Raw genomic sequence first — 20607 nt, 5'->3', positions numbered from 1 at the left:
TAAGTGTATGGATACCCATCCGAACACAGAAACAACCAGAATATACACTTAAGTATAATTAAAAATGAATACTTTTGGAAAAGCAATTGTCTAATGCCAGAAAAAAAGGTAATAATATTATTCCCTTTGGTAATTATAAGTGCATTCAAGTCATTTAAGTCCGCCTCAATTGCAAACTATTTAATTGATGTCACATTGAAATCACAGCGGCTTGCAGTGCGATGACTCACGGGGTCACCTTTAAAATCCAAGACTCTTGCTGCTGTTTATTCAGCTCCCTCTCCACTTACACGGTATCTTTTATCCCCCACCCTGCACCCTGAAAATGAAAACACCATTACTCCCCTCCCTCCTCTGGGTTGGAAAGAAAGGATTACAATGGCAGCAATTGATTTATGGGTAAATGGCTGCTTCCCTGAAATGTAAAAGAGAAGGAGGACAGGTCATTTTCTGTTGTCACCGCTTTAGATTTTCAAGAAAATAGAAAGGGTGGAGTGGGGATAATGTGACACTCTGCCCTTAAGTCTGAGGAGACGAGACGGGGGAAAAAAACAACAAGGCAGGGCAGAGCAGAAAGTGTTAGCATTCACAAGTATGTGCATGTGTGGATTGTGCAAGCAGAGGAGTTATAGCACAGGCTGTTGTCAGGTGCGTCAATATATGTGCGGTTTGGGAGAAAAACAAAGAAAGTGAGTGAAAGTGGAGAGATAATATTCTTCTCCCAGACGGGTGAGCAGACAGTGAGAGCCAAAGACAAAGACCGGCACAAAGAGGCTTCTAGCATTTCCTTACTTGGCAGAGATTCCGAGTTTCTTGTGTTTGCTGAGAGGAACTAAAGGATGCGAGGGAGAATCTCGTGCAGCTTCCCTTCAGCAGCCTTGTCCACACAGGCTTTACAGTCGTATGAGTCAGATTCTGGCCTAGAAAAGGATGCAGAGGCTTAGATGAGTTTGGCCCTGCAGGAAGCAAAAATCTGATGAAAGTTGAAAAGATTTGCATAGACGGGAAGAGAATTTCACGAATCAAAAGGCTGCATAATTCAAATTAAAACACATCTGATTCATAAAATGACTTGTTTATAAGATCACCCTCCTGATGAATTATCTTGAAAAGAAATGAAAGCAGGGGTTGATTTTTTGTCGTTCAGAATTTTTAATGCACATCGTCATGTTCCTAAGCAAAAAGTAATTATATATATAAAGTATATGTGTGTGTGTAGACATATATGTATATGCAAGGAAATCACATTAAAAAAGCAACTGCTTTGATTTCTCCTGATGATGCGGTGCTTTATGCTGTGTTTTATCTTTCAGGCAGACGCGGGAGCAGGAAACGCCTCCAGATTTCTTCTATTTCTCCGACTTCGAGAGGCACAATGCTGAGATCGCTGCTTTTCATTTGGATCGGTGAGTTTTCCATCTTTTACCACTCAACTATAAAAAAAGAAAAGGAAACATACATACATACATTTTCTAATCATCCCTCACAGTCTGTTCCAGAAAGAATGACAGGTCACACCGACCGCGACTTTTACCCCATTATAAACCGGAGGTGTGCCATAATGGACTTAAACTGTGAAAATCTGAAAGGGATTAAGTACACGAGGGATTAGATAACACGCCAAAAGCAGGGATCATCTCCTCTAGTTGGTGCTGAGTATATTGATTTCAGCATGATCCCTTGGCTCTGAGGACTTAAGCTGACAAGGTAGAAAAATATATCAACAGAAGAGCACTCAGATTTGATCATTTGGGATTCTGAGACAGGATGATAAATGGACTACTGGGCATCTTAGGATTTCTTGAGGGTGCGGTAATTATCTGACACATGCTCACAAACACGCAATCTCGCTCTCTTTTAGATGAGATCGCCAACACATGTTCATGTGGGTAGGCAGATAGAGCCAAATAGGAAAATCTCAAACATGCCATTACACCCAGAACATGGTTATTTGCTGCAGGGAGGTGGTGCCTGTGTTACCCCTAAAGAGCTGTTTGTTTTTAGGTCACATTCACCATGTGGGGGTGCGTGTGAGTTATAGTGCAGCTGCCCGACCACTGCAGCCTCTGGATACCAGACTGAGCTACTACTGTTATATTACTTCATATTGATGCAGAGTAGGAGGTTGTTTGGCCCTGCTAAAACTAGACACTTCTTACAAATTGTACCACCCTGTCTTGATGATACTAGGAAAAGTAACCGCTTTCCAGTGATTACTTTCAAACCCGCTTGTTCTTTGCCTACTGTCGTGCCATCTGTTTTGAACAATGCATGACTCAAGGGCGTGTAAAAGGTGGAGTGCACACGAATAAAAGCCTGAGTGTGCTCTCACAGAGACTACAGACTGGCACACACATGCATGTAGAAGAACAGGTGCTCTTTTGTCGTCACGGCCCAAAATGACGGTGCATTTTGTCGCTCCTGAATGCTCTCCTCTGTGGGCTTAAGTTTCGCCAACTCTGTTCCACTGAGCCTGTCTGTGTGTGTCTGTCTGCTCCCAGGAGGCTTAGCTTTAGTTTCAAATAGATCAAGATCTATTAGACGGCAAACATATAATGGGAGAGGCTAAACAGGGGTTGAATAGGTGCCTTATGTGACATAATATAAGAAAAGAAGAGATTGAAAGGCGGAGACAGAAAGGAAGAATTGGGCCAAGGAACATAGAACTACCCTGATCTGAATACTGGTGGTGAGAAACGAACGTGATCATGTGAATGGTCTGTGTATATCTTGTATTGGAAGTTAAATAAAGACAAAAAAGGTGTCAACAGGTTCAAATAAATTGATTTTGTTTTGGTGCCATTCACAGAGGGAAACAGATTGTCCAGTAAAGATGATTAATTTATTGCTACATCTTGAATGCTGAAGTCATAAAAATGATGTCATGTAGTGTAAAATTTAACTAGAAGTCACTAAATATAATATCAAAATACAGAAAAACTCCTGATGTCTCACTTTGCCAGTCTTTATTCATTCACAAATGGACTTGTGTGAAGGGGCAGAGCCATGGAGTGTCTCTCACAACCCTCTGGTCAGCCCCACACAACCACAGGCCCATTAGGGACCTTGTGTATATTCTTAGAACCAGAGTTACATCTAGTAACAACTTTCTAGCTGAACTTTTTTTACAATGGTTTTTACAGCATGTATAACACATTTTAACCACCCATCTCAGTTGTGTTTAAAAACAACTGTCATGAAGTGTTTCTTATTATTATATATTAATATATATGAGTCTGCTTCTACGAGACATACCTACGTAAGCAAACAATACGTGTGAGTGAGCCTTCAGCAATTTGCCATGGAGAAAGAGAAAGAGTCACACGTTTATGCACACAAGTTGATCCAGACTGGATGAGTTTTATTAAATTATAGTTTTTTTTATGTGTTTTATGGCAGCAGTTTATAAATGTTTCCACCTTTTTACTTGATCGAGCACATAGTATTAATCTGCAGAATGACGCCTTCTTACATGAAAATATTTCCTTTTAAGCCTCTGTTGGCGTGCGTGTATCAAAGATAAAGTGCAAGCAGGATAAAAGAGGAAGTTCAAAGCTGTTTGTTAAAACAAAGCAGGTGCTCAACGTTCAGAGCTCTCTTGCTTTGCTGGAAATACTCAGCCCTGCCTGGAGCACCACAGGAGAATGAGCTGCAGGCTGAAGTTGCTATGTAGCATCATCTGTTCAGTACAAAGTAAATTTTGTCCGATGGTTTAAAGGCAGTAAAATGTGGACCTAGTCTTCCAATTTGCCACTATAGCAAAATCTGCTTCTGTGCATCATCACTTGTGTTTAAATACTGAATGATTCGCTTTTTCTGCACTTCTTTCTTTTGCTTTATAGGATTCTTGACTTCCGGAGAGTTCCCCCAGTAGCAGGACGACTGGTGAACATGACGAGAGAAATCAGAGACCTGACACGTGATAAGAAGCTGTGGAGGACCTTCTTCATCTCACCAGGTAGAGACTTAGGTCTCTGCAGCTTAGCAGAGAGATGCAGCTACTTGACTGCATCATAAATCCAACTTGGAAACAGCACAGAGCAACCCCAACTCACTGACTTATCTAGTAAGACTTCAGTTAAACTGTAAACTGTAATTTGCAAAGTGGAGTATGGACTTGTAGCTTAGGGTAGTGTCAGTCACTGTGTCCTGGTCTCCTCTTTAAAGTAATAAAAATGCCAAGTGTGGAAAAAAATTAAGTCATATAAAGCTATAGCCAGAACTCTCCACATGGTGGCACTGCAAGACAACACACAAACCTCATCAGTGCAGGAATTAGGATGTTTTGGGATTTGTTTGTTTTTTATAGAAACACTCCAGGTTCTAATAATAATAAGATCTTGAAAAAGTCAGTTTTTCTGACTTCATTTAAAAAGATAAACTTTCACATTTTCTGTGTTCATCACATGTAAGACAAGTATTACACCACTTTTCTGAGATAGTAAGCTAGGTTTGGAGTACGTGGTTGTAAACGTGCACAAGCAACAGAAACGAATGCAGCCTTTAAAGTCAATTCAAGAAATTTCACAAGGAAGACTGAGATGCTGTCAGTGGATCAAGAGCCACCAATTCACAGATGCCTTCCAGAAAGGAGCTATCATAATGAAACTTACAGTGTAAACATAGAGACCTTTGTGTAAAACAGAAATAAGAAATAAGAGGAAACTACATGTACTTCATACGGTCTAGGTTTTAAATACCTATTATAAGTTTTTGGAGCTTGTTCAGGTCTTATGAGGCAAATTAAAGAACCAACACATGTGTACTTCAGATGTTTGGTCACCCAGCAAAAGTAAGTGTTTTTCGGTTCTGTTTTTTCCTTTAATTTGTCAGTCCCCTGTATTTTGGTTATAGTTAATGTTAAGTACTTTAAAAGTAAATGGTTTAGATTAGAAACCTTTCTTTAGTAACTTCTTTTCAGAAAACTGCATGTAAGGTAAAAAAAAACCAAAAACATCACACTTAAGTGGCTGAAATCAGAAGTTGTGATGCATTGTGTGTAACGTGTTTAAGATGGATTAATCTGATGTAGTGTAAGAAGTCATTTTCTGTTAAACTGCAAAAAGGCTTTCTTTTGAAATGTAGAATGATTTATTTCTCCCGTTGTGTTCACTGAACAGCACACACGGATACAGTGAAAGCAATGTGGCAGCCTGTGGTCTAATGCTTATGCTTGTTTACATCCTCTCAGCATGAGGGCGTGAATAAAGTTTTCGCATGTTGTCTTTGATTGTACCGGGGTCAGCGGTTCCTCATCGCCGCCATTAATCATTTTCTCCTCTGTGTCTCCGTGTGAACTAAATCAGCATTTCTAAATCCGTGCCTTCACCTTTTCTTTTGTCAGCCAATAATGTCTGCTTCTATGGTGAATGCTCTTACTACTGTTCCACCGAGCACGCTCTGTGTGGCAAACCGGACCAAATTGAAGGCTCACTCGCAGCCTTCCTCCCAGATCTGAACCTAGCCAAACGCAAGACCTGGAGAAACCCCTGGAGGCGCTCCTACCACAAACGCAAGAAAGCAGAGTAAGAAAACGATACTGAGACACAACATTCATATATGTTTGTGATCACAGTCATGCCTTTAGCCAGTCCAAACATATGAGTCATTAAAAACAATTACTCATTAAGTATTAAGTGATTTTCTGCATATTCACAGGTGGGAGGTGGATCCAGATTACTGTGACGAGGTGAAGCAAACACCCCCGTATGACCGAGGCACTCGACTGCTGGACATCATGGACATGACCATCTTTGACTTCTTAATGGGTAAGAGGAAAACCAAGTAAACATTAAAATGATAAAAAGGTGTGTTTGTGAGTCTTCTAATGTGCCATTTCCCCCTGTACAGGTAACATGGATCGCCATCATTATGAAACTTTTGAGAAGTTTGGAAACGACACCTTCATCATTCACCTTGACAATGGAAGAGGGTAAAGATATTCAACTAATTTAAAAGGGTCTGTCTTGGTAACCAGTTTAGGTTTGATCTACTTCGGCACCAAATGGATGAAAACGTCATTGTTTTGCTGTTAGTAGCAGATTATAATCAGTAATTAAGATACATTTGCGGTATATGTAACTTTGCCCAAAAAGTGTGACCAAACACACGAGTTTACAGCTTCCAAACCCGACAGTTGTGTATCAGGTCAGGAGCCTAAAGAGGAGGATTCCAATATTTTTTTCTGGATTCACTGGATCATGAGCAGTGAATAGAAGACACGCTGAAGGAGATACAGCACAAGTGCACAAGGGAGTCATCTAAAAACTGGAAGCAGTGGAAGCAATACAGCTCCACCCTCTGTGACTACCTAGGGTGTCTGCAGAGGTAGAGCAGGTCATCCAGTAATTGGAAGGCACCGGTCTGCATACCAAACTATTGTTGAGCAAGATACTGAACCCTCGTTGCTCTCCGGCGGATTCATCAGAGTGTGACTGTTAGATAGAAAGAACTTGGGAATAGAAAATAGTGCTTGTGTGAATGAGGCATGTTGTATAAATTGCTTTGAGTGCTCCAGTAGAGTAGAAAAGCCTATAAGATTTAAATCAAGTATGTTTTGTTTTTATTGTTATGCTACTAGCTGCAGAACTTTGTGACCTTACCTCATAATCGTTCTTCTCATTATAGAGTATTTTAAAAACCATTTCAAGAGGACATTTTCACAATTAATAAGGAAATAAACTCGAAATTTGTCTAACAAACTTAATCCTTGTGATAATTCATTCTTTTTTCTTTATCCCCACACTTGCAGGTTTGGAAAGCATTCTCACGATGAGCTCTCCATCCTGGTACCTCTGAGTCAGTGCTGCAGGTAAGATTTTAGTTAGTTAGTGAATGACAGTTATTTTGATAGGTTCCTTCTCCTCTTAGCTTTAGGACTAAAGGAGGCTGATCGCCCCATCAAACAGTCATATTGTGGATAAAAACAAACAAGTATTAAGGTCAAATCCAGAGATCAACAGTCCCCGTGGAATAAAAGTTCAGTTTTGGACACACCATATGATTTGGTCTAGTGGTACGCTGAAACAAATAGGTTTGTTAGTATGAAATAAACTTTTCACTTTTATTTTTCCACAGCATGTTTTTGGGCTTCTTCCTGTTAAAAGGGAGTTTTTCCTTCCCACTGTCGCCAAAGTTGTTGCTCACAGGGGGTCAGCTCATTGTTGGGGTTTCTCTGTATTACTGTAGGGTCTTTACCTTAGAGTATTAAGCACCATGAGGAGAGTGCTGTTGTGATTTTGTGCTATATAAATAAAATTCATTTTAATTAAATTGAAAAAAAGTACTAGTTGGTGGGTTTACTAGATTCATGTGTTTTATGATCATCGTGTTAAACACAAAAAGTTTCTATTTTCTTAAGAGATGGACAATAACCCTTTTTATTTTCCACCATTTCAAGGATGAGGAAGTCAACTTACCTGCGTCTCCAGCTGCTGGCCAAAGAGGAGTACCAGCTGAGCTCCATGATGGAGGAGTCGCTGCTGCGTGACCGCCTATCCCCTATTCTAATTCAGCCTCACCTTCAGGCCATGGACCGCAGGCTCCGGCTGGTGCTGCAGGTCGTGGCTGGCTGCATAGAGAAAGAAGGATATGTTAATGTTGTGGAGGAAGATTTAGTTGGGGACACAGCCACCCACAGGGGCCCTGGCCACAGGTAGTGAGTGCGAAGAGCTGACACCAATGGACCGTGGCTGTTCAACTAATGGGATTAGACACACACACAAAAATAAATAAATAAATTCTACTTCTGATATCAAGCTGAATTCAGTGAATTCCAAGACTTGCCATCTTTGCCTATATGGAAACTGCTTTTAAGTGTGTTTATATGGAAGAAACTGTCTACAAATACCACAAAAGACTGTCCACACGCAGCACTTTGTATTTGTTAGATACAGATGTATTTTTGTTCTACCAGATGTTGTATGAGACATCAAGGAACCACTGCTGTGTTCTGACTTTGTCCTGTTTGGCCTGAGTATGGAGGGCATCGGTTTGCTTTGTGTGTTTTATTATATTAGAACATAACCAAATGAGAACCTACACTGACTAGGGAATATATGGTCAGACAATAAGCTTTATGAGTTATGACGATGTATGAAAACGTTTCATTTTTGCAAAATGTGTCAGAATTCAGTGTTTTGCATTGAATGTTTTCAAGTTTTAAGTCATTCCTGGCTCAAACGACGACCAGGAGAATATCAAGTTTTCCAATAATCTATATTTATAAGGTTTTTGTCTTGGCACAAGCTCGACAACATAAGTGCAAGTATTTCACACTGTAGTTCAAACAGTACCTTCACATTGCCTTATTTCAGCTTTGTGTATTTTTTGTCACCCCCTTCCTCCCACGAAAGTTAAGCTTGCACTACGTACAGCACATCACTACAACACCACGATATTTACCAAAAAACTTCAAATGTTAAGACTCGGCACCACACTGACATGATGGTCACGTACATCAAATGAGCCATTCATTAGGGCAACCTGATGTAACATCACAGTTTCTGTGATGCAGACTTGTTACAGATTTTGTGTCCAAATAGCTCCCAGAGCATCACAAAAGCCTGTTTTTTCCATCCTGGTTTTGCTTCCTGTTGCATTCAGTTGGACAGGAGGATACTTTTGAATTTGGATCCTATTTAAGTTGCCATTGTGTATATTTTTTATGTTTGAAATGATAGGAAAAACCAATCAAGTTGCTGACATGGGACCAGTAGAATTTTCTCTTTCCTTCTAAGAGTCCTCTGTATTGGCTAACCCAGTACCTGTGCAATGACAGAAATACAGTACTTGAATGTTTTGGGGTTGGCAGTACAGACCGGATTCACAGAGCAACAAAGGTCTGAGTGGCTGATGTCAAGTTTGGAAAACACTTGGCAGGGATAGCGACGTTAAAATGCCAGGGATAGACACGGGGACATCGAAGTCCTTTTTTTGTATTTTCATTGTAAATACCGATAAATACTTTGAAGATCTATCAAGCTGCACTGCACAGTGGTTTGCTTCTGTTTTCTGCTCTTGCATTGTTACTGTGAAGACCTGTTTACTAAATGATTTAAGTGTGCAATAAAAGCAAAAAGTGAGGACAAATCCCTGTGTGTCAAGAGTAGCAATGGTGAAGAGTGCACCATGAAGTGCAGGAGGACGAAGTGGAATGAGCCCTTATTGGCCAACAGCAACAACTATTAGTAAAACTAAACTAAACTCACAAGGAAACATGCAGAAGTAAAACAGCAACATGGAGTGAGCCGCTAACTAACTCAGGTAGCCTAAGCAGAAATCCTAACAGAGGAAAAGACCAGACTATACACAGACACAGGTGGGGACACCTAAAACAGGTATAAACAGTGAGGACGGACCAATCACAAAAGAGGCACATGCAAATAACAAAACAGAAAGTAACCAAAAGACTGAAAGATCCAAACCAACCGGATACCAGGATCATGAAAGCGTGCGCATGTGTTTGCATGTTTCTGCAGATGTGTGATTTATACTGTTCTTTATTTTACGCATGGGTGGATGTAAATGTGTTTGCCCGTGAGGACTAACATCCTCATAGAAACGAGGCTGGGATTACTCAAGAGTTTCCAGTCAAAACACTCTTCAACCTCTGAATATTAAATGAAAAAACTGCACATTCATCATGGCTGTTTGATCACTTAGCCTTCAAGTTACCAAGTGGTGTCATTTAGGACTCGAGCTATAAGGATATTGCCATATAAATAACTAGCTATTGTGATATTTAAATATAAAAAAAAACCAACAACTTACATTTTTATGTACGTCTACAAATTGTCATTTTTACTTTTACAGAAATTGGTGTGGCATAGATAACAAAAAGCTGTGCTGGCTCATCTATGAGTCTTTGTTTGTTTGTTTTCTTTGTCATTATATTCTTTGATTTAAATGTAATTCATCATTTCTAATAATGACATTTTAATGTTCGCAGTGAACCACAGCTAACAGACCTCAAATACCAATATTTACTGCTGCAGAAGGCTTGAGGCAAGCTCTAACTAATCATAAAAATGATTGAAAACTATAATTAGAACCATTAGCACATTATAGAATATCTGTCACATGAAGAAAACAGATTGACAAACACAAATAGAACCATTAAAAAATATTAATAGCTCATAAAGTGGAATCATAAATGACCCCACTTGGTCATTTCCATAATATAGGCTGGCAGCTTTAAAGGTGAGCAGAGTCCAGGCTATACACACAACTACAAACAATTCAATTTGCATTTTTGACGGCAGCATTTCACCTACAATTTCCTTTTATCTTTTCTGATACAAGTGGCAACACAATCCAAAAAATAAGTGCCCAAGTGTTCGGGATCTGTTGTTCGGGGCATGTTTGTTGTATTTCTTTTTACATTGAATAATGCACCAAATGTTTTTAATGGGTCACAGGACTGAACTCGAATCTAGATAACCCCTCTCTTACTTACAGGTTCATGCGGCCAGAGTATGTGTAAAGGTTTGGTGCTGAAATAATACAATATATGTCCCAAACCTGAAAATAATGTTCACCAATAATGGGGACTTCACATGTTACGGGCACTAGGTTTACAAATGCTGACTTATAAACTGTCCAGATTTCCATTTTATCTCAGTAAGTCTTAAACGAGACTTGGCACAGATCATGTTGGTATATGTTATGCCAGTTAACCAGATTAATAGTGTTGTTCCTCCAGCAGCATTAAAAAAGTCTATCTGGCGCTAAATTCAAATTATGCTTTGCCTCTCTTTTTTTATGTAAGCTTCAATTAATCTGCAAATCATTGTTTTTCACAGCATCCTAACTTGTTAACCAAAATGTATATAGCTGTATATAACTCTGATGTAATAAAAAAAAAAAACAACTTCCGTTTATTTAAGTCAGACAAACCCTGAACATCACATAATTTGATGTCACGTGTAAATCTCGGCTCAGTCTTTCATTCCATAGAGCCTGATTCTCGGCCTTTCACTTAAACCTTCAGTTAGAGAACGCTTTTAGTCCTTAAAGGCGAGAATATCGAGCTTTGCATTAGTCGTCCGAGCATACACACACATACATGCACATATCCCAGAGCGCTGATGGTGTTAAAAGGTACTAAATTAATGGTGTGCTTAATAATGGCGACCGAGGCGCTGTCCGTGGTGCTAAAATTACTGCCGGTGTAATCTCAGCAGTGCGGCGAACAGCACCGCGGACAGCGCCTGGTGTTTGTGGGGCAGCGGATGTGCAGCCACACTTTTAGGAGGTGTGACGACTGGAGCCTTCTAGTGGCTGTGAGCTTTATCTCTGGACTTTTCTTTTAGCTGTTGGTGTTTTTAAAAGTCACAGTCAAAGGCAGATGATGGCTTCCGTGCCCGTTTTTTTCGATGGCTACTTTTGTGCGCCGCTTTCCTGCTTCTCATTAAATAAAAGTACACCGATTACTCCCCAGCAGATGGCGCCAGTGGGTAGTTTATCTAATCAGCTCTTCCCGGACACATTTCAATAGGTGGCGCTCGAACCTCGCGTTCACGTTTGAGTTGTTTACATCTGTGTCGTGGAGGTGACGTTATTTGTTGTCCTGGGTTGTGCACGCAGACGGTGATGCGTACACGCGTGCATGCGTGCTCGCTGCGCTTGATGAGCTTGGTTTGATTATAGCTTTCGTGACCTTCGCTGTCCCTCAAAGACACAGAGGCTACCAGCATGGGACAGCGTCAGTCGGTTTGAAGGTATAATGACACCCACACACACACACACGGTGTCGGCATGACGCCACTCGTTTGTTTGTGAAAAGGGTTAAAGGAACAGCTCCCCCCAAAATTAAATATATCCGTTTTCCCTCACTCTGTCCTGTAGTCCTGTTTAACCATCTAGACTGGATTGATGGCAGCAGCCCAGTTTCTCTGCCCTTTCTTGAACAAAATCACGTGATGCTACAAGTGTCAAAATTACATTTGAGGAGGGTCGGAAGCACATGCTTTAAAAAAAAAAAAGCACTGCACGAGTGAACTATATAAATAATTAAATAATAAAATAAACATCAAAAGAAGACAGATGCAATTTGGGTGGTGATGATGATGATGATGTGTGTGTGTGTGTGTGTTGGGGGGGGGGGGGGGTGAAAAAGCTATTTTAGCCATGTTGTTGCAATTAATAGCACTGCCACTTGGCTGGGATTAGACTTTAGACTGACTCGTGTAACTGTAAATAGCTGTCTGTAAAAAAAAATTAAAAAAGAAAGAATATCGAGTCTGTGTTTGAAAAGGTCAAATTCTGGGATTTGTTTATTTATTCATGGATGTACGTATTTATTTAATGAAACATGGCACACACACACACTTCACCAGATTACCATTTGCAGTTTACTTGACCAGAGGGAAATGACCTAAACAGAAATATTTAATGTTCCCTCACTCTCGGCCCTGATGTTGTTTCCCCCTCCACAGCAGGTCACCCCGCTTTCAGAATGGCGGCCTCTCCTGCCTAGTAACAGTATCCAACACCACTGTCCTCCCGTCTCTATGGCAACAGAGAGCCACCCCTTTCCTGTCCTCCTTCCCATTGTTCCAAGTTGAGCCAAGGTGTGTGCGTGTGTGTCTATGTGTGTGTGGTTGAGTCCTGAATGACCGTGACCCTTGCATCACCCGTGCTTTTCCCCCATCAGTGAACTTGAAGTATGGCCGAGTTGGCATTTCTTGAAATCCAAACTTTTGAACTTCTGAAAGGAGGCAAAAAACAATCACAAAACTAAACAAAACGATGATAAACACCATTTAAAAACGCCGATATCCACCCCTGAGATCCACGGCTCAGTGCCGCAGACTGACTTATTATTATAAGCAAAGAGAGCTGCTTCCTCCCAGATATATTTGACTGGTAAACAAACACACCGCTCTCCCTTCAAACTGTTCACACAACCCAGCTCGCAAGTGTGCGTCAGAGCGTATGGCGAGCTGAGATGAGAGGCGCTTTCAAACGCGGCTTCAGAGGCACTCGTTTCTAACCCCGGTCCATCTCCACTGATGTCAGCGCTGTAGGCAAAATCACGCTCCACTCAGATCCGCACTGATCAAAAAAAGAAAGAAAAAAGAAAAGAAAACAAATGCGTCCCCAGGAGGATAAGCTGCACCGAAATGATTCAGGGCCCTGCGTGGTTTGGTTTGGCTCTGCGCGTTCAGTGGCATCGCCTTAAAGGTGGACGAGGCCGAAATGTCACCTGCCTGTCAGATTGACATCTTTGTGTCCCATTTCACCTTATGGGAGGGAAGGAAGGGGGCATTGTTTCTCTGTGAGCAGCGGGGCCTGTCCACGTTGTTTTTCACTCGGCTGAACAACAGCCTGGCGGTAGCTTACGCGCTTGTGCCAGCAGCAGGAGGACGCTCTGTGTCTGAGCTCATGAATGATTAAAAGACGGCTATTTCGCGGCTGCAGCTAAAATTGGGAGTTAGCCCTGCCTTAGCTATAATTAGAAAGCAGATGGAAAGCGTTCATTTATAAAAGCGCATAGGACGGTTTAGACGTTTTCAGGTGACCATGCCCCGTGTGTGTGTGTGTGTGTGTGTGTGTGTGTGTGTGTGTGTGTGTGTGTGTGTGTGTGTGTGTGTGTGAGTGAGTGAGTGAGAGAGAGAGAGAGAGAGAGAGAGAGAGAGAGAGAGAGAGAGAGAGAGTAGAGGGGGTCTGCGTTGGGGAGGTAATGTAAGCGCGTGTCCCGAAACTTCCCCCACCCCCGCACCCCGTCTGCCGTCAAGGTCAGACGGAGGCGCATCCTTTTGCGTCAAGAACCCGGTGGGGAGAAATTAAACTCCAAATCAATCGCCCTTGAGCCGAAGGCGAGCACGCGGATACGCCCGCGTGCCACTGAGTCTCGTTTGTTTTGTGAACGTGTGAAAAAAAGAAAGAAAAAGCAGCCGAGCGTGGCTCTTCTCTGCTCTTCTGCTCATCTGTCCATCCTGGCGCGTGCGTGCCAGGAGCAGATCACGGGCCATTGCCGTAATTGCACAGCGAGCGATATACGGAAGAGAAGGGTGGGAGGAGCAGGAGGAGGGGGCATTCTGAACCCGATGAAGCGCCCTTGGCTGCACGGGAGAAATTCAAGAATGACCGAAATAGGCGAAGCTCGAGCAAAGCGGAAAGAAGAGGAGAAGACGCTGATTACTGACGCGCGCCCGGGCACGCTGCCGGCAGAGCCTCGTCTGTCACTCAAGAGGGAGAGGAAAGGAAAGAGAGGAGGAGATGGCTGAATGGGAGGAGAGTCACAGTCCCTCCTCCCCCTCCCCTCCCTTCCTCCTTATTTTCATTCATGGCACAATCAGTGACACATGCCTACACATATCTCCCCCATGCAGTGCCTGGCTCGCTCTCTCTCCGTCAAAAGACCGCTCTGTCTCTCCCCTTTACACACAAGCACACACACGCACACCGCACACACCTTAGCATAGGAGAAAACACCCCTCCCCTTTTTTTTTTCATTTGTTATCTAATTTTCTCATAAACACCAAAACACACTGCAGCCCCCCCCCCCCCCCCCCCCCTCATCTCTTCCTATCACAGTCTTTCACACTGGGATTTTGGTCATCTCTTTTCATACGTGAGTAAACACAGAGAGTATGTCTCTGTCCCCCATTCTCTCTCGCTCTCTCTTACACACACACGCACACACACACACACATATTCCAGATAATAACAAACGACAACAAACACATCCAACCCAAACAGGATAAACAAAAAAAGAAGGACACAACAAAACAAACACAGACACGGGCAACTGCACACTGAAAATTGCATATTAAATTCTCTCCTTCCCTTCTGCACACACACACGCACACATACACCCATACACGCACGGTTGTCTTTCCAGACACACATGCAGCTTCCTCGCCACCCACTCAGAGAGAGAGAAAAGTGAGGAAGGGTGGGAGCGAAGGGAGGGAGGGAGGAGAGGAGAGGAGGAGGGTGAGCGAACCTGAGAGAGAAGGCTTTGAAGCTGCCGCTCACCCTTTCTCTCTCCTGCCGAGTACCTCAGAGTGCAAGAGAGAGAGAGAAGCAGGTGGTCCCACAGCTCAACCACTCCTCTCCTTCCTCCCATCAGCACATCAGCAATCTCTCTCTCCCTCTCTCTTTCGCTAGTCCTAACACACAAACACACACACAGGGCGATAGCAATCACCCCACACACACACACACACACACACACACACACACACACACACACACACACACCCATCTGCTCTCCCTTGCACACACATTTCTGAGTGGTGACTGTCAGACAAGCTCCTGGACTCCCCAGCAGAGGCTGCAGGACCACGCACCCCAGTGTCCCTCCAACCTCCCTCCAATGCTCACCATTGACCCCCCCCCCCCAAAAAAAAAGCTAATTCCATTATACATTCCCGACTGGTAGGAAGAGGGCCGTCTTCTAATTGCTTTCTTATCCCCCTGAGTCCCCTTCACTCTATCCTCCACCACCACCACCACCCCCCCCCCTCTTCTCGGCCCGCCCCTCGCCCTACGTGCACTCGACATGGCAGCAGACAAGCAGAGGAGGGAGGCGAGCTAGAGAGCAGGAGAGAGGGAGAGCAGGAGAGAGAGAGAGAGAGAGAGGCAGGCAGGCTGCTGCTATCAGGGAATACTGGTGCCATTTTCAGCATCGCAGGCTAAAAGGATTGAGCCTCGCCGCTGTACGCTTGGCTCGGCTCAGCTCAGCTCACCTCAGCTCAGACCAGCTGAACAAGAGGGGGACTGGAAGGGCCAACAAAAGAAGGAAAGAACGGCTGACCCCTAACACAGGTACCACGCTTCTCCCTGACATTTGCATCTCTTCTAAGGCAGGACACAAGTTGGAGCGCAGCACAGTGCAGATGGAAGTGTGAGCAAGGTGTATTGGCCAAGGGGGTGTGTTTGTGTCTCTTTGCGTCTGTTTTGTCGATGTGTACATCTGTGTGTGCGTGTGTGTGCCTGTGCATGCTGAATAGAGGACAGCAGGGTCTCTCGTGGGACTGCGTTCTATTTTCATTTGCTGGGTGTTTTTTTTTTGGGGGGGGGGGGGGTTCAGAGAGGAAGAACATTTGCCTCCCACATAAACACACACTCCCAACACCTGCTTCAACCCTGTTTTCCACCAGCATCTGTCCAAACAACAGGCACCAAAAAAAAGATTAAAATTAAAGCCATATCTGCCTGCAAAACACATGGATAACAAGCAGCGGAGGCATGAGCTGCAACCTCTCTTTCTGTTTGTCTGGGGTTTGTTTGTTTTTTTTCCTCCCTTCCAAGCTCCGCTCAGCATCCTGCGCCTTAGGATGTGTTACGTAGTCTTCTAACAGGACGCTATGTCAGAGCAGCGATGTGTCATAGCACGCTGTTTACGCTGCCTATTGCATAAGGACAAATCTGAAATACACACATCAATATTAATCTTATGAAACCAGTGATGAGGTCAGATTGTAAAATGTGTTTAGTTTGGGATACAGATAAATTTTTCTAGATCTTTGTATTTTGTTTGTGTGTCTGCATGGAGTTTAGGCACAGCGTGTTAAAGCTCATATGCTATTTTTAGTATGGCATTGCCTATTTCCTGGCTCTGGATGCATGCTGTACGGTACATATGCACACTGATCTATATGTGAGTGCCGCACGTCCAACATGCTGCATAGCTCATTTCTGAGGTGCCTTTACTACAGCGTGTCATTAAAAGATGCACCGAGACTGCAGTGTCACTGCCGACTGAAAGTGATGCTACCGACAGCTTCGTTCACCCCGAGGAGAGGGAGAGATGGGATGAGGTGGACAGAGAGTGTGCGAGGGAGGGAGGGAGGGAAGAGGGCTGAGGGAGAAGGTGTGACAGAGAGAGAGAGAGAGAGGGAGAGTAAATAAAGCGAGGGGGGAGGTGGAGAAAGATACGGCAATGTGTGTGTGTGTGTGTGTGTGTGTGTGTGTGTGTGTAGGTCCGTTTGTGTTTATGTGCTGGGATAGGACGAGAGGGAGGGAGAGAGTGCGCACAGCGGGGGAGGAGGGGTAACGACGCGATAACGCAGAGAGGGTGTAGAGAGGTGTCAGGGAGAGAAAACAGAGGTGAGATGGAAAACAGCAGTGGCGTGTGTGTTTGTGTGTGTCAGGAAATATAGTGACAATATGCACACAAGAGGAAGAATAAGAGAATGATAGAGCGGGAGAGGGGAAGTGATAAGAGAAGAAGTAAAATATATGAATGGAAGATGAGGCCGATCCCCTGTAGCGATGCAGCGGCTTGATTGTCGTCAAGCGCGTAAACAGTGTGCGTGTGCAGAAATGAATTTTTTCCATGTAAAAAGAGTACAACAGCAATGAATGCACCACATATCTACAGTTACAAATCTGTTTTCCAGCAATACGTCCATAGGATTCTGAATGTGTGTGTAAAAGAAAAACTTGAGTCAAGAACTGCCCCACTGCTTTGCCAAAACATGGCAAGGCACTTTCCCTCAAACACACAATCGCTGCTAAAGAGACGGCAGGCTGTTGCACGCAATATGCAGAAACACACGCGAAAGCACACAAATCGTCTGCTCTCCTTCTCCTGTGACTCTTTCTCCTTCACACACAGACTATACACTGGCTTTCCTGCATGATGCAACACAATGAAAGGAAGCTGATTATCATGGAGATTGGGAGTCATGTGGAGAGCAGGTTTCTGTGTGTGTTTGTGTGTTTGCGCGTGTGCGTAGGTGTGTGCATGATGGCCTGTAAAGGGCATACTGAAATTGGCAACTCATTGTTGTGGTGAAATGAAAGGTGAAAGCTTCCCTCTGTTCTGTGTCCCTCTTGCTTTCTCCTCCTCAGCCCTCCACCCCCCTGCCTGTCTCTCAGTCTCAGACCAACACAAATATGTGAGGTCAAAGAGAGGAGAGGAGACAGAATGGGTAACAGAAGCACAGATTAAAGGTACATACCAAGGACGACAAGACACCATCCTTGTTAAAGACTTAAAATACCCAGCGGTTGTCTTTCTCTTCTCAAAGTTTCTTCTCCTTAACTTTTAATCTTTCTATCTCGGCATTGATCCGTCGCTTTGTTTACATCGGATGTCTCAATTACTCCATAACACCATTTTTAACTAGGCTGTTTCGGTGTGCACGTGTGTCTCCGTGAGTTTCCAAGCAACACACTATAAGCCCCAAGTGCCTGTCTAATTGCCCTGGAGGCTCATGGTTATTTACTGTGAGGGGTTATTAGGCAGACACAGAGAAAGAGAGAGTCGGGGAGAGAGAGAGTGTTTGTCCCTCATTAAAGAGAAGAGGCACAAACACAAGCAGGGCTGTAGCAAGCAGCCAGACCACAGCACCATCATCAGCTAACGAATGTGGACACTCCACCTATGATTCATAGCATGTCATTTGTATTCATACTGAGTGACAATTTCTGTTTTCTTGTCTGAAACAGCCGTAAATCTTCCCTTAACCTTCCCATTGCTGTCATGATTTCTGTCAATTATCGTCAATGATTTCTCAAACACGATGTCCTCTGTCAAGGTCTGCAGTAACTGTGTGCAGCACCTTGGCAGCTTGGCGTGAGCACACTGCACACAGATGTTATGCGCAGGGATGAAATTACTAAAGGGCACAAAAAATGAGCTGCAGGTCCCTACCCACTCTATCTCTCATATGCATGTTCCCCTACTTTGCCACTGTGTCACAAGCTATTCACCACACTGCAAGAACCGCAGGGTTCACTGTTCAACATTCAGGTTTCAGACCAGGTTTACTTATAATGTAGTCGCACATTAAATAACCGCACCACAAATCGCATGTTTATGAAAATTAATACACTACCTGGTGGCGAGTTGTTTGCTATTTTTTAATCTGAAACTTCATAGCAGGAAATCATGCTTGTCCTTTTGTACACCTGATTTGATCCCCCACGGGCTCTCTAACACGTGAAGCACACACGCAGAAACACACATGTGCTCATGAAAGTGTAGACACACAGCGTGCAACACGACGCCGCTCTGAAATCCTAATACAAGTTCAAACCCAGGCGTACGCTTCCTCTCATGCTTCTGCACTTACACACAAGCCTGAAAAACTCTGCCTGCGTGGACATCATTAGACCTTACACAAACACACAAACACACACTGTGTATTTCCAGGAGCTCAATGTGATGGGGTGGGTACATGCTGTTCCAGTGAACATTATACGACGGCTGCTAACCTAGATCTGATTACACACAGAAGCTCGCTATATTCACAAATGTGTGTGTGTGTGTCTGTATGTATGTATGTGTTACTTACACTTGGGCCTAATGGAGTTTGCAGGTAATATGTTTTTATTGGAGCAGCAGCTAGGACAGTGTCGGTGTAGTGTGTTTGTCGAGCGAGCGATGGCTGATGTATTTCTCTCCACGAGAGTGAGGAGCATCAAGAGATGGAGATGGAGAGGGAGGAAGTTGGGGTTGGGGGTGGTGGTGGAGGTGTGTGTGTGTGTGTGGGGGGGGGGGTAGCAAGAGGTTACTGCAGGAAGAGAAGACAGGGGTTGTGATGAGAGAGAGGGAGAGAGATGGCAAGGAGGAGGGGGAAAGGAAAGGCTCATCTGTATGCTGCTTACTGTGAGCTGCTTGTTTGATCTGGAGGGAGTACTTAGTGCTGGATGGTGGGATGCTGCAGAGTAGGGAAGGCAAAAATAAGGTTCCTGCAAATGCGTGTGTGTGTGTGTGCATGAGAGAGCAATTGAGAGAGAGAGAGAGGAAGAGAGAGAGAGAGAGAGAGAGAGAGAGAGAGAGAGAGAGAGCGTGTAATTACGTGTGAGGTGTTGGGTGCAGCACTTTGCTCATTAAAAGGATCTGGCTGCTGTCCAGCTCCGCGCAGTTTATCAACTGTCCTTCATGTCTCTCATCCTCCTCCTCCCCTTTCTCTCCTTTCCTCTCCTTCCTTCTCTATCCATTTCTTTCCTGCTCTTCTCTTGCCCCTTTAGCTTTCTTCCTCTCCCTTCTCTGCACTTCATCCTTCTCTTCCAGGATTACTGCAACAAAACGCTGCTTTGCAATGGTGCTGATAGCCTGGTGGGGGGGGGGGGGGGGGGGGGGGTGTCTTTCATCACTGATGGATGTTTGTGCCTCATTAGAGATGAATAAAAGTGTCGGTGGAGCATCAGAAATGAAGATATTTACACATATAGCGTGAGAAACATATATAAATGTAGGAAAAAGCGTTTCGTAACAAAGGTGAGACCGACAGCTTGTTAGCACAATACACCCGTGGGGCGACTGCTAAACATTCAAATTCACATTCAAGATAGAATCAGCCGTCTGCTGCAGTGAGAAATAAAACACTCTTGTGCGTTGGTGAACACCACAGACCGGCGCCGCCTTCTGTATGTGCCCCACTAATGGTAAAGAAATGCATAATCAGGGCTTTCTCTCAGCATCAGTGAGGGTAGGGGTGATTCTGCTCGCGAATACAATGACTTCACTCACGCCTTCCTTTCTGCAAGCATATGGAGAATGATATATATGCTTGTTATTATTAAAGTTTTTGGGTGAGTTTGCAATTGTGGGACTAAGTTTTCTTTGCCTGCACAGCTGTTCAGCCCTGTGTGTCCAGCACGCAAGGCCTCCGTTTTGGCTGGAATGCATATTGTGTGTGT

General features: G+C 43.8%; 2 protein-coding genes across 3 annotated transcripts in view; both read left to right on the top strand.

Annotated features, from left to right (window-relative positions):
- Positions 1-9702, top strand: part of fam20ca (FAM20C golgi associated secretory pathway kinase a) — a 48233-nt gene extending 38531 nt beyond the window's left edge. The window contains exons 4-10 of the mRNA XM_080905370.1: positions 1314-1406; positions 3843-3958; positions 5345-5525; positions 5659-5768; positions 5851-5932; positions 6752-6811; positions 7400-9702. Coding sequence (XP_080761496.1) covers positions 1314-1406; positions 3843-3958; positions 5345-5525; positions 5659-5768; positions 5851-5932; positions 6752-6811; positions 7400-7658 — 901 coding nt within the window. The 3' untranslated portion in view covers positions 7659-9702. The remainder of the gene's footprint in view (positions 1-1313; positions 1407-3842; positions 3959-5344; positions 5526-5658; positions 5769-5850; positions 5933-6751; positions 6812-7399) is intronic.
- A 5884-nt stretch (positions 9703-15586) lies between these two features.
- rai1 (retinoic acid induced 1) overlaps positions 15587-20607 on the top strand; it is a 51336-nt gene continuing 46315 nt past the window's right edge. For both annotated transcript variants that reach the window (XM_080904151.1, XM_080904150.1), the window contains exon 1: positions 15587-15777. The gene's annotated coding sequence lies outside the window, so the exon portion shown is untranslated. The remainder of the gene's footprint in view (positions 15778-20607) is intronic.

This window comes from Rhamphochromis sp. 'chilingali' (assembly GCF_963969265.1).
Source record: "Rhamphochromis sp. 'chilingali' genome assembly, chromosome: 15".
In the NCBI taxonomy this organism is placed as follows: Eukaryota; Metazoa; Chordata; class Actinopteri; order Cichliformes; family Cichlidae; genus Rhamphochromis; species Rhamphochromis sp. 'chilingali'.
This window is presented reverse-complemented; position numbering and strand designations above follow the sequence as displayed.